Source organism: Myotis nattereri, assembly GCF_964212035.1.
Source record: "Myotis nattereri genome assembly, chromosome: 1".
Lineage (NCBI taxonomy): Eukaryota > Metazoa > Chordata > Mammalia > Chiroptera > Vespertilionidae > Myotis > Myotis nattereri.
The window spans coordinates 174631738-174645804 of NC_138075.1; the positions used below are offsets into that span (position 1 = coordinate 174631738).

Genomic DNA, 14067 nt, shown 5'->3' on the forward strand with positions numbered 1-14067 from the left:
AGAATGTCACTTTGTGGTACACACTCTAGTGGTTTAACTGAGAGGGACACAGAACTACTATTTCACTGAGGGTGACAAGCCCCAAAGTGCAGTTACCTGGGGAGGAGGGGGGGTGGGAGGTCTGAGTGAAAGGCAGGTGCTCAGAAAATGGCATTGCAGGGGTGGGGCAAGCCGTGTAAGCTTTTTTCCTAACTCTCAAAGGGCAGGAAGAATTTCTCAGGTAACCGTCCAGCAGTTACAGACTCAGGCCTGAATGACAGTAACTCAAGGCATGACTGGTTAAATGTTTTTCTTTCCCATTTTGCCCCTCTAAGGTGCATCCTGCATAGCAGACAGGCATCTGTGGACCTGACCAGGCAGACCAGGGGGCTAGAAAAAGGGACTTTTTTCCACATCCAACATGTCCTGTGCCAAATCATCACAAAGCAAACTGAGCAGTGTCAAGGGAAGAATTTACAGAGCAGTTCAAAGGTTCCTGGTGATGCCACCGTATTTCATAGAATGATTTACATTTCTTTTTTTGGTCATGGTAAGGTCTATTGGCACAAACAGCACAGCCACAAAGTATTCTTTTGCTTTTAATAACTCATCTTATATATATACTTATATATTTTTATATATCTGCTTATCTTCATTTCCTCAGCAAAAAAAGGGAAATAAAAATATTGATCTATAAAATAAGCTGATGATAACACAATGCCAAAAATAGCTTATGTTAAGTGCAAGGGGTGAAGCTTGAAAGCAAGCTAAATTGCAACAACATATTGAATGAACATTTTAAATACAAGACTTGCAATAAAATAATTCTTGAGATATGCTTCTCATTTTTAGTTTACTTTTCAAAAAACTACTCTATATACACATATCCAGTTGTAACACTTGACAGTAGCATATGGGGCGTGATATAACTTTGGTACACATTGCAGATATGGATGGGTAATGTCTGTAAATGATACTCCTTCCCCAGTTAGAGCACTGTACAGCCAGGTGACCTGTCACCTGGTCCCACGTAATCCTCCCACAGGAACCCCAAAGTCCTTCCCAGATCCACCAGAGACAGTGGGAGGCAGCCGGCTCACTGGATCCATATCGTGTTTCCTCGCTCGGTTCTCCTGGGTTCCACCGTCAGCTCCCCAAATGTGGAGAAAAACTGCTCCATTTCTTTCTGGAGCATGTCATTTCTTTTCTCAGCATCTTCTTTCGCTCGCTCTGCGTTCCGCATTTTGATTTCTATCATTGTGAACTTTTTCCTCTCCTGATCCAGTTCATCATGGAGGTTCATCATTTCTGTTTCCAACGTCAAGTTTCGCTGCTCTAAGCTACAAGGGGTTGGGGAGAAAATCAAAGATAAAGTGATTTTATTCACATGCAATAGGACAGGGATACAAATATTATCTAAACTCTGTCTCTGCAAAGCTTAGGAAATTGGGGTGAGCCCTTTTAAATCAGTGAGGGAAGGTCCAGTGATTTTAAAGGTTTTTGTTGTTGTTGCTTTAGTATTTGCTAAGATGATTTGCTATCATGTTAACAAGATACCCCAAGACCTCTCTCAGAAGCACTTAGTTGTCATTTGAAAGTGAATGTATAAATGTCAGCATAGAGGAGTCAGAAAATGTCACACAGCACAGAACGGCAGAAGCAGAAGGCAGCCCAAACCACAAGGCTTCCTGGGTCCTTATTGTAAATTGGGCTTTACTAAGAGAAAGGGGGAAAACCCAGTAAAGATGGAAAAAAAGGGGAGCAATCCTATTGGGTTTCTATGAGAGGAAAAATGATAGTAAAAATATCATTGCTAGATAAAGTCCACTGCTAAGAATGAACTTTCTGAGACATAGGAATCTTATAAAAGTGGTACCAAAGCTAACGTACATGCAGCAGAGTGGAGATAACTTGTGGTGAATAAGTAATCCACCTGACATTTTGTGACAATGGAGTCCACCCAAGTAACCTGCTATTCCTAATCTCACTGCATTCCAAGTTAATGTATCGTAGGATTTATATTTCTATAGATTGATAGCTGTATTATTTTGGATAATTGTATGATTTTAGATAACTTTCTTGAAAACAGTTTTCTCCATAATCACTAAGTTTCAAAACATAATTTGTTGTTGTTCAAACAGGAGTATTAAGCACTTGTTTATTATATGATGAATCTTAATAATAGTTTACTTTTTCGTGTCTCCTTTTCTGAGCTAATATCCCTGGGAAATGTTTAAAGTTACCATAACACTAAAATTTGAATTTCAGAAACCTGATTATCTTAATAATAATTGTTTATTATTTAAATCTCAATTGTTTTTGTTTTATCATGTCTCATATGTTGATATTTCATCCAGATAATAATAATAACACTTAAAAATAAACCTGTTCTTCTTTTGAAAGTATGAGAATTCTTCATATTCTCTAATCAGTTAGAAGGCTGTTTTGATCATATGATCACATTTTTTATATGACAACCTGGCAGTGTGCTGTTTGCAACCCAGAATTAGTCTACAATACATTCTCTTTTCTTTTTAAATCTATTTATTTTAGAAATAAAAATACTAAAAAGAAACTCAAGCATAAATACCAACAAAAACAATCCTTTAAACAATATTGATACATTATACGTATGAAACTAGTATGAAACTTCCAGGACTCTAACAGCCTGAGTGGAATACAGAAGGGAACCCCTCCCACTGTAGACACAGAGTGATGCTGGAAAAATACATAAAAACTTTAAAAATACATAGCAAAGTTAAAAGAAATTTAAAAAAAAGCGTGTTCAAGTATCATAACCGAGAAAGATACTCCAATTTAGAACAGTAAGTGGAAGCACACAAAGGGTATTGATCCTGGATAGAGGTCTGAGGCGGGAGCTAGTTTTTATTTTTCACATGGGGGAGAAGAGGTCTCTGGTATAAGAGAGGAAGAAAACGGAGAGTGATTCAGCTGAGAGCTTATAGTATTAATTGTCTTTATACAAAAGGGACCACACTCTATTCATGGGATGAGTGAAGTGTCAGAATTAAATCAGCAAATGAAAAAAATCAGTGTTAAGGAATACATTTTTGGACATGTCTCCTTGGGCAAAGGCAACAAAAGCAAAATGTAACTACATTAAACTTAAAAGACCCTAGCTGGCTTGGCTCAGTGGATAGAGCATCAGCCTGCGGTGAAGGGTCCCAGGTCCGATTCCGGCCAAGGGCACATGACTGGGTTGCGGGCTTGATCCCCAGCAGGGAGTGTGCAGGAGGCAACCGATCAATGATTCTCTCTCATCATTGGTGTTTCTATCTCTCTCGCCCTCTCCCTTCCTCTCTGAAATCAATAAATAAATATATTTTAAAAAAAACATAAAATGTTTTGCAAAGTGAAGAAAGACATTAATAAGAAAGACAACCCACTGAATGGGAGAAATATTTGCAAATGATACATCTGGCAAGTGGTGAATATCTAAAATATACCAAAAACTCATATAATTCAACATCAGAAAAGCAATAATCCGATTAAAAATGGGCAGAGAACCTAAATAAACATTTCTCCAAAGAAGACATATAGGTGGCCAACAGATACCTGAAAAGATGCTCAACATCACTGATCATCAGGGAAATGCAAATCAAAAGCACAATGAGGTATCACCTCACACCTACAAAAGGCTACCATCAAAAAGACAACAAATAGCAAGTGTTGGCAAGGGTGTAGAGGAGGGAACTCTCATGCATTGTTGGTGGGATTAGGTACAGCCACTATGGTAAAGAGTATGGAAATTCCTCAAAAAATTAAAAACAGAATTACTGTATGATACAGCATTCAATTTCTGAGTATTTATCTGAAGAAAAAAACCCAATAATTTAAATGATATATACACCTTATGTTCACTGCAGCATTATTTACAATAGCCAAGATATGGAAGCAATATAGGTGTCCATCAATAGATGAATTAATAAAGAATTGGTACATATATACAATGAAATATGACTTGGCCATAAAAAAAAGATTGAAGTGGTACATATATACAATGGAATATGACTCAGCCATAAAAAAAGATTGAAATCTTGCCATTTGCAACAACATGGATGGACCTAGAGAATGTCATGTTAAATGAAATAAGCCATAGAAAGATATGCCATATGATTCTAATTATGGAATCTAAAAAACAAGTCCAGTCGGTGTGGCACAGTGGTTGAGCATCAACCTATGAACCAGGAGTCACAGTTTGATTCCCAGTCAGGGCACATGCCTGGGTTGTGGGCTCAATCTCCAGTAGGGGGTGCAGGAGACAGCTGATCAATGATTATCTCATTGATGTTTCTATCTCTCTCTCCCTTGCCCTTCCTCTCTGAAATCAATAAAAATATATTTAAAAAACACAACACAATTGAAAAAAAACACAAAATGAAACAGAAGCCAACTCATAGGTACAGAAAACAAACTGATGGTTTTCTGAGGAGTGGAGGGTGGGAAGTGGGAGAAAAAGAGGAAGAGGATTTAAAAGTACAAACTTTCAGTTATAAAATAAGTTACGGAGATGGACAGTAAAGCAAAGGAAATAGAGTTAATCTACATATATAAAAGGATAAGTGACTGTCCAACCATCTGGTACCTATGATGTGCACTGACCACCAGGGGGCGGACGCTCAATGCAGAAGTTGCTGAGCTGCAGTGACTTGGCAGCAGCGGTTCTCGGGTGATGCACCTCTGAACTAGAGAGGAGGGAGCCCGATTCCTTGCAGGGCTGCGTGTTGCCACCTTCTGCCATGGGTTATGTTCCTGAGGTATTGTCGGCCCCAAATCTGGTTAACTGCCAAACTGGGGTGACCGCAGCTGCCCTTCGAGCCGCGGCCCTGGGAAGGGACTGTGGTAGGTTGACTCCAGGGCGTGTCCAGTTGTCTGGCACAGTCCCGCCCTACCAGCCACCCTCTAATTAATTTCCTTTCAATGTGCATGAATCTGTGCACTGGGCCACTAATAATATTAAAATAACTATGTATTGTGACAGATGGTTGCTAGACTTATTGTGGTGATCACTTAGTAAAGTATATAAATGTTGGATCACTGTGTTGTACACCTGAAGCTAATATAATATTGTATATCTACTATAATTAAAAATAGATCTTAAAAAAGAAAAAAAAATCAGTAAACAGAAAAACAGGTCTGGGAAAATTGTCCAGAATGCCTCACAGAGAAAGATAGAAATTTAATGTGAGAAAGAGAAGTTAACAGAGATGGAGAATGGATTAAGAAGGCCCAACATACTTGAATAAGGGCTGTAGAAACAGAAAGTTGAGAAAATGGGGAAGATGAAATAAAAAGATGATAGATAAAAAGATTCCAGAATTGAAAAGTATATGTTCTCAGACCAAATAAAATTTGAAAGTTAATGGTAAAAATAGCAGAAAGTTACTAATCAAAATAAAAAATGGTATAGCAATGCTAATATCAGAAAAAATAAACTTGTAGGAAAAATACATTATTACAACTAAAGATGACCATTACTCAATGATATCAATTCATCAGAAATATATAAACAATTCTGAACTTTTATTCACCTAGCAGTGTAGCCTCAAATAAGTCAATATAAGATATAACAGAGTTATAAGGAGACATTGATAAATTCATAAAAATTAGGAGAGTTTAAGTTACCTTTGTTAGAAGTTATAGATCTATCTGATAAAAATGAGGAAAAATGTAAAATATTTAAGCAGCTTGATTAACAGGCTTGCTCTATGGTCATATATAAAATCCCAAACCAATCATAAAAGAATCATTTTTACAAGACCAAATAATTGATATCATAAAAATAAATTTCTCTGACTATAATACAATAAAGGAAATGGAGGGTGGGGGTGGAGAATACTAAACTCACATGTTTAAAAACTAAAAAACATATCAATATTTGATAAAGTACGATACAGCTATCTTATCTATCATCTGTTGAGCTATTCGGGTATGTAGGTATGTATGTACATACATATGAATCATCTATCTAACCTCAATATTTGTGGGTGGAGCTAAAAAAATTTGAAAGCGAAATGTGTAAGTCTAAGCAGGAATTTCTGTGGCTTGGGCATGTGGCAGCTCCTCTGCCCTACCTCTTTGAGAGCCCCTCCCTTGCCTGTCAGGTGGTAGGAATGCTACAGTGACAGGGCCCAGTGAGATGGCACTCTATTGAAAAGTTCTATTATTTTATCAAAGTCTCTGAAATGCACCATAGACTCAGAACATGAATGTGTCACCAATGTCGTCAAAAAGGAATATGTTCATCTGCAGCCATTCACAATGATAATTTACTTCCAGGATGGAGATAACAGTTGAAACTTGCATTAGGATGAATGCAAGCTTCAGCTGTTATCTCCTTTCCCAGTGCTAAGTGCTCATTTATCACCACGCACCGGCAGCAGTTCAGAGTTCTGGTAGCCAGTGCTTCCAAACATCACATTTAGAAAGAGGAGTAACCTGAAAGATGTCGCTGCCTTTTTCTTCTTATTTAAACTTCCCGTCACTCGGCATTATGGAGAGAAATTCAAATCAACTTTCCATTCAGCGAAGTTTACAAAAACAACTTTCGAAAGTAATTTTTCAACCTAACATATACATAGCATTTTATTCTATATTTACTCCACCATAGCTCTTGAAAATAAGTACCTTTGGGCCTAATGATTGATAAATGGATGGGAAATGGTAAAATAAAGTCAAGTTTATATATGTAAAAGAAACCATGTGGGGTGTGGAGACATGGAAGCAGTTGAAGCAGGACAAAGACTGATGTGCACAAATGATAAGGGTCTTAGAGCCCCCACAAGGGGAGAGGTCCGCCCAACACACAGCCTGAGCCTGGGGGTGAGACCACTAGAGGGGCTCCCTCACACTGAACCGCGCCTCAGGCCTTCTCCTGACGGGAGCTCAGTGTGCTTTGCCCTATACAATGCTGAAAGGAGAACATAAAAACAATCAGTTTTCCTAGCCGGTGTGGCTCAGTGGTTGAGCATGGTCCTAAGCACCAGGAGGTCACCGGTTCAATTTCCTATCAGGGCACATGCCTGAGTTGTGGGCTCGATCCCCAGTAGAGGGCGTGCAGGAGGATGTTTCTCTCTCATTGATGTTTCTCTCCCTCTACCTCTCCCTTCCTCTCTCTAAAAGCAAAAAAAAAACAACAACCAAAAAAACCACACATGCAAACAAACAAAAAAACAGTTTTGTCATTTCTGTGATCTCAGTGACGTGTGAATGTGGTGACTTTCAGGACAAGATTATATTTGTGAGCCCTGGGCTCCATTCTCCATGGCTTATCTGACAGTCAGGGCCCTGTGAACTCAGGACCCTCAGACAATGCCCCTTTATCTTGCCTGGGTTGCGTTCCTGGAGAAGTTGCTAAGCAAACTTCTTCCTGCCTTGGCTATCTGATGAGAAGATGTGAAAGGCTATAAATCAGGGTTTAGCATAGCTGTTTCCTTATAAATCATAGTTTTTGCTTTCCATTTAGGCTATAATTTTCCTTGTTCATATGAATATACTTCATGTCAACATCTTTCTCAAAAACCTTCATGGATTCTAATCTCAGAGTAAAAGCTAAAGACTTAATCTGACCCCCAAGCTCCTATCACCTGTTCCCTGTTCCCTCGCTGAGCTCCTTGCCCAGCCCATCTCACAGCACTTCCACCTGCTCCTCCCCCAGGTGTCTGCACAGCTTCCCCTTTAACCTGCCATAAGGCCCTGCATTAAAACTGCACTTCACCAACATCTTCCCCCTCTTCCCAGTTTTACTTAGCATAGGACCTATTTTACTTATTTATCTGTCTTCTCTCGTACAACGGAGGCATGTTCCATGAGGACTGAGTTTATATACTAGTCTGTTTTATTGACTGCTAAATTCTCAGGGCCTGAAATTGAGCTTGGCAGATAGCAGACACTCTCTGAGCTTTCAACAATCATAAGAATAATAAAAAAGGTCTGATTATTTTTACAACTTTACCCTCATTCCATCCTTTTCTTGTCAGTGAAACAGGCTCCTTACCCTCCATTCATTCCCCTCTCAGCTCCTCTCTAACCAGCCTCTAGCACAAATCCTCACAGCATTATTGGGCACCTCTGCTGTGCAGGAACAAGGCTCAATGGTTTCTTACATGCTTTCGAGGGAAATACTACTAGCATTTAAATTTTTCATATGAAGAAACCCAGGCTCACAAGAGGTAAAGTTAACTTCCCCGAAGCCTCCAGTTTACAAATGGTGAAGCCAGGACTTGAACAGGGGGCCCTGGCTCTGGAATGAACATATTTAACCCCCTGTGTGAGTGTGACCAGTAGGAGGCTCTCTGGCAGTTATGAGCTCCAGATTCTCCTCACCTCTTTATCTTGGACTCATACTCTATCTTCTGCTTGGTCATTTCCTGCTTCAGGCTGGACACTAAACTGTGCAGTGCACTGTGGTTGCTGCTGGTGTTGCCCACAAACGTCTCACTGTTGTCGCTGCTGCTGGTGGCACGACTACTTCGACCTCCCACACTCCTCCGGTCACTTTTGTTTTCATAGTCCCCAGGGTGGGAAAGATCGTCCTGCGGGGGCCCATCCAGAACAGGGTCCTCAAAGTTCCCACCATAAAAGTCTTGTTCCGGACAGGTGGTGGTGGAGGAGCGGCAGGAGTTGGAGTTCTCAGGGAGGGAGATTTCACAGGAGGAAGTGGACCAGGTGGCACTGTCAACGCTCTGTTTGTCATCAAAGTTCATCATGGAGAACTGCTGATGGACGTTGTCATAGGTGGAGAGCCTGTTGTGCTGGCCTGACTCTCCTGTTTGCTCTTTCTGCTTGTTATCTCTCAGGGTCACGTAGCCATTGGGCAGCCAGGACATGCCGCGGCTGCTCATGGGGTTCCCGAGCGAGTCGGTGTTTAAAACGCCCATGCGCACCGTTCCGTTCTGTACACTGTGGGTGCCCATTTTGGTGCCAGAGCTCTTCAGTGATGAGGTCCTTCTGGCCTGTAAGCTCCCATTGGGGGTGGTTTGGGCTTTCTCAAGACCTTCTGCATTGCTGCTGCTGAAGGACCCATTGGTGACAATCCCGCTGCCCTTATTGAAGGCGGGGTTCTTCTTGACCAGAAGAGGGGGGCTCCTAGAGACATCCGGCTTGTGAACACTGTTCCGTGGGCTGTTGGTTTTGCTGCCTGACAGGGCTGTGGGGGAGCCATTATCTACGCTGCTTCTCTGGGGAGATTCGGACTTCTCCCAAGAGCACTGCCGAACAGGACTGTCCTTGGTATTGTTGTTCTCTTTGTTCTGTAGCTGACCCACGCAGGCTTTCTTCTGAACTTCATTGTTGTTGTTGCTCATCCCGTCTTGGGGCTTGCTCTGCAGTTCTGCGTCTTTGGGGAAAAGGCGATCGTGTTTGCTAATCATCACTGACATCAATTGCTGGACCACCACAGTGCCTAGAATTGCATAGAAAACAAAGTCACATGAGTGAAATAGTTTTCATTTATTTCCCATTTTGAAAGTGTTCCTTAAAGGACCACATTCAGGTGAACATTCAACATTATTATCAGCAGTGCTGAACTATATTCTTAATGATGATAATGGCAAACAGAAACTAAAATTTCTTGAGCATACACCATGAACTCTACCAAGCACTTAAACTTTTGTTACAGCAAGTAAAATAACTCAAAAAAAATGAATAGAAAAATTGATCTATTATCAAAAGCAGTAATTTATTTAAAAATTAATGGGCTTACCAGTTAATGGTATACTAGTATTGGCTGAAATTCCAAATACATTTTTACATATTTCTCACTGATTTACAATCTGGACTCCAATCCCTTAAAACTGGCTGTCACCATAAACCAGGCTTCTAAAGTAGTTTCCTTACTTGGGGGCCATAATTTCCCTAAGAATCTTCTTAAGTATTAATGTTATTCATGTGCCCACAATAAAGCAGTTTAGGCTAATGCAGACATCAGTCATCTTTGCTTTGGTTTGAACTGTATTAATTTGATGTGTTAACTCGGTTTATATCATGTTGATGAAAGTTTGTAAGAGTAATGTCTGATAAGTACATATAGGGAATTTATTTATTTATTTATTTATTTAAATATATTTCATTGACTTTTTACAGAGAGGAAGGAAGAGGGATAGTTAGAAACATCAATGAGAGAGAAACATCGATCAGCTGCTTCTTGCACACCCCCCACTGGGGATGTGCCCGCAACCAAGGTACATGCCCTTGACCAGAATCAAACCTGGGACCTTCCAGTCCACAGGCCGACACTCCATCCACTGAGCCAAACCGGCTAGGGCAAGGAATGAATTTAAATTTTATTAGTAAATGTGGTTTCTACATAAAATAAAACATGAGATCTGGTAAGGAAAATGATGAGAAGGACTTTAGACAATGCAGATTTCCACAGAAACAGCTGCTAATTGAGTGGCTGCCAGACTGGACAAATCTGACCTGGAAGGAGGCCACTCTTTAGCTTAAAGCAGCACCTAGGCAAGAGTTGACTCTGAGTATAATTCAAATCAAATTTTGCACAGGAAAAATGTGTTATATCTCTTTCTATTCTGCACATTTCTTCTGTGATGATTCAAAACTTATATTTAAAACAAGAATCTGCCATGTGTCAGATCTGGTGCTGGATCAATGTTGCGCAAACACTAATATTTATGCAAATTATTTGGAGATTCTGTCAAAGTGTAGGTATTCGGTGGGGCATACGATTTTACATTGCTAACCAGCTCCCAGAGGACACAGCAATAACAGCACAGGAGCCAGGGCCTCACCTGGAAGCATCGCAGTTTCAGGACCCACTGAGGGCCTTCTGAAGCAGAATTTGCATTTTGACAATAGCTCCAGGTGATTTCTGTGTTGGAGTTTGAGAAACACTGTGCTACATGGAAATGTTTCACTTACAGCGTCTAAATTAAGTTTCTCAAAAGACGGTGAGATAGGACTTAACATTTTTCACATGAGAAAACTGGAGCTCAGAGAGGTTAAGCTTTTGCTCAGGGCCATATGGATAGTAAGTGACCTAGATGAACTTTGATGCTTCATCTTCTTACTCCAGATAGTTCTTGTTCTACTATATTTCAGCTGTTGCATTTAAACTGCAGTAATGATAAGGAAACTTGATGTTTTTCTAAATAAACAAAATATAAGATAATTATTAAAGCACCATCAATTGTTACAGAGTCATGGAAGAAAAAAGCCATCTTTCTTCTTAGTCATATCTGAATTTGTCATCCTACTTCCATGCATGCAGCAGTGACTCTGATGAAAAGACATTGGGAGCGCTAAAATGGCTGTCAACACTATCACTGTCAGGTACTGTGTTTGAAGACATGTCTACTTAGTTCTAGTTTACTATTTGCCCTTAAGACAGGCACACTTTACAATGTTAGCAGGCTCCGGTATATAGACTCTGCCTAGTGCTTTGGGAAAATTTAGCTTTTTCCTGTCACTGGAATATTAATATTTCAGGCATCCCTGCTTCCCGTCAAAGCTGTGAACTCTGTGGGGCATTTAATTGTAAAGTGACATCCCCTAGGTCTCCCTGGTGAGTCTGTGGACAGCAATGCCAAAGTGTACCTGCCACAATTGCAGAGTGAGTGTCAACGTCCTGGAGATTTAGAAATCCCTTCTACTTGGGGAGGCTTTGCTTTATCTTGTCTCTGGGATAATAAATGGAAATAGTTTCTTGTAAAGGGACTCCCCACTCCCCATATCTTATAGCTATTTAAGACAGACTAGCTTGGTGGTTATGATGAAGTGTACCACTTCCTTCCCTTTATATTTCCTCCTTTCTGTCATTCTCTTCCTTAGAATGCTAATGAGAAACATGAAACCCAAATGAGGTCAGGGTGCTTATAATCACCATTCTGAAGAGTCCAAGCAGACTCAGGAGCCTCACTGTGCTGCACCATCCAGCAATTCCCCGCTCATATCATTTTATACAGTTTGAACAGAAATACTATTTTAGGAATTTTTCCTTCATAAGCATTGGATTCAATTTTCCTTTAAAGTTGCCTTGAAACTTTAAAGTACACTTATGTACACATATATAGTATATATTTAGTATATAGTATGTATTTAGTATATGTAATGTATATATATATAATGTATATATACTTTGGCATTATTCTATGAAATGTAGTTTCAATTTATTTAGTTTTGCAAAGAATACCCCCATACATGTCATTTTGCATGTGTGCAGGTATCTGTAAAATACATAGTGATTTTTGACAAATGCCAGTCCAAGAACCACCACATTATCATAATATAGAAAATTCCCCTGTGCCCCTTTGTAGCCAATGTCTTACTCCCAACTTCCACTATGGCAACCACTGATCTGCTTTTTGTTATTAAGTTTTTCTATTTCTAGAATTTCATGTAAATGAGATTATACAGTGTGAGGTCTTTCGTGTGCAGGCATTATTCACTTAGCATAATAATTCCGACATTTGTTGTTGCACGTATTGGTAGTTCATTCTTTTTATTGCTGAGTGGTGTTCGACTCCATGGCTGTAGCTCCCAATTAAGACTTTTCACGACCAGAGCATATTAAAGCAACAGGTGAGATTACTTTGCTGCTCCATTTTCCCCCCTACTATTTTAAAAAACCTACTTGTCCACTTATGCACCTTTCCCTTGCACATATTATTACTGCATTTAGAGAAAATTACTTTTCTCATTGGGTATTAGGTTTCTTAGGGGCAAGAAGAGGCCCAGGACTCCTGTTGAAATGGGGTTCTTTGGTGCCCTAGGAGACTCAGAGCTCATGGTTCTGCTTCTCTCCGGAGCAGCTTTGCTCTCCTTTGTTGTCAATACTGGCAGGGGGAGGGGGAAGGTGGACCACGCAATTTTTATAGGACGTCTTCTAAAACAGCAACAATAAGAGTTTAAGCAAAAAGACAAAAAAGTTCACTGACTTCTGGGAAGATGGTGTCAGCATAGTATTGAATCTCCCAAAATCTCCACATAAAAACCGAGCAACTAGTTAGCAAATCCCAACTCGTGGACAATGTTCACAATAAAACTTGGTGGCAAGATATCCTCCCAAACGCCATAAAAGAAATTGCTGCAGACAAGTCCCTGTTGTCACAGACATGCATGGTGCTGGCATCTGTGTGAGAGGAAGTGGGAGGAAGAAATAATGGGCCAGAGAACAGAAAAGCCCCGAAGTATAGGTATTTGCTGCAAAAAGCAAAGGGCTAATTTAAGAAGAGCAGGTGAGACTGGGAGAGAGTGTGCCTAATCCCATAGAGACAGTCTCTCGCAAGCCTGGGGAAGCGAGGGCCATCTAGCACCTGTGAACTCTCGCCACTGGCCGGCCAGAGCTCCTTCCAAACTCCACGTGGGGGAAATTCTTGCGACTGGAATCAAAATCAAGCAGGGAGGACTAGGACAATAAAGATAGAAGAAAGGGAAGGCTAAGTAAAACCAAGGGTTGGAACTAAACCAGTCCATCTTAGAAAGCAAGCTGCCAGATTGTAGTACTCTGCGAAAAACAGAAGATTTGGCTCTGTGAAATCAGCGAACCTAACATGCACGCTGACCAGATCATTTACACATGCCTGGCTTATGACAACATACATTTGAAAAATTCACCGAGTTATGCAGATCCTCCAGATGTTGGTACCTTTAATTTTAGAGTATCAAAGACATTTAATTGTGTCACTATCAACACAATCTCACCAGAAGAATAGCTAAATATTAAGACGCTGTCAAGCTTAAGGTGTTAGATAAAAGTTTTTTAATTCTTTAAATTTCATCAATGACAACATATTCTGTCAGACATTTTTTTAAAGTAAAAAGATTATCTTAGTTCATTTTTTAGAACCTGTCTGCCAAAAGCTCAAGTCTGCATGACTATAGTTTGTCCATTGTTCTCTCAAGTAAACATGAAGTACCATGGAAAAACAATTAGTGTAGCTCTCAACTCAACTAATCACACAAAGGCATTTCCTTGAACCGATTATTGTATTACCTTAAAAACAGTATGTGGAAGAAGTGCTTTACACATAGAGCTCATCTCTCCACCAGATTGTTCTCAAGGGGGGTATTGAGTACAGTTAATATGTTCTACTGTCCAACAAGAACATT

At 40.0% G+C, this 14067-nt stretch overlaps 1 protein-coding gene across 2 annotated transcripts in view; it reads right to left on the bottom strand.

Moving 5' to 3' along the window:
• Positions 1-522: 522 nt before the first annotated feature.
• The window catches only part of ARHGAP24 (Rho GTPase activating protein 24), a 456309-nt gene continuing 442764 nt past the window's right edge, over positions 523-14067 (bottom strand). For both annotated transcript variants that reach the window (XM_081110112.1, XM_081110113.1), the window contains 2 exons: positions 8326-9403; positions 523-1319 (listed from right to left, as the gene is read on the bottom strand). In XM_081110112.1, coding sequence (XP_080966238.1) covers positions 1076-1319; positions 8326-9403 — 1322 coding nt within the window. In that variant the 3' untranslated portion in view covers positions 523-1075. The remainder of the gene's footprint in view (positions 1320-8325; positions 9404-14067) is intronic.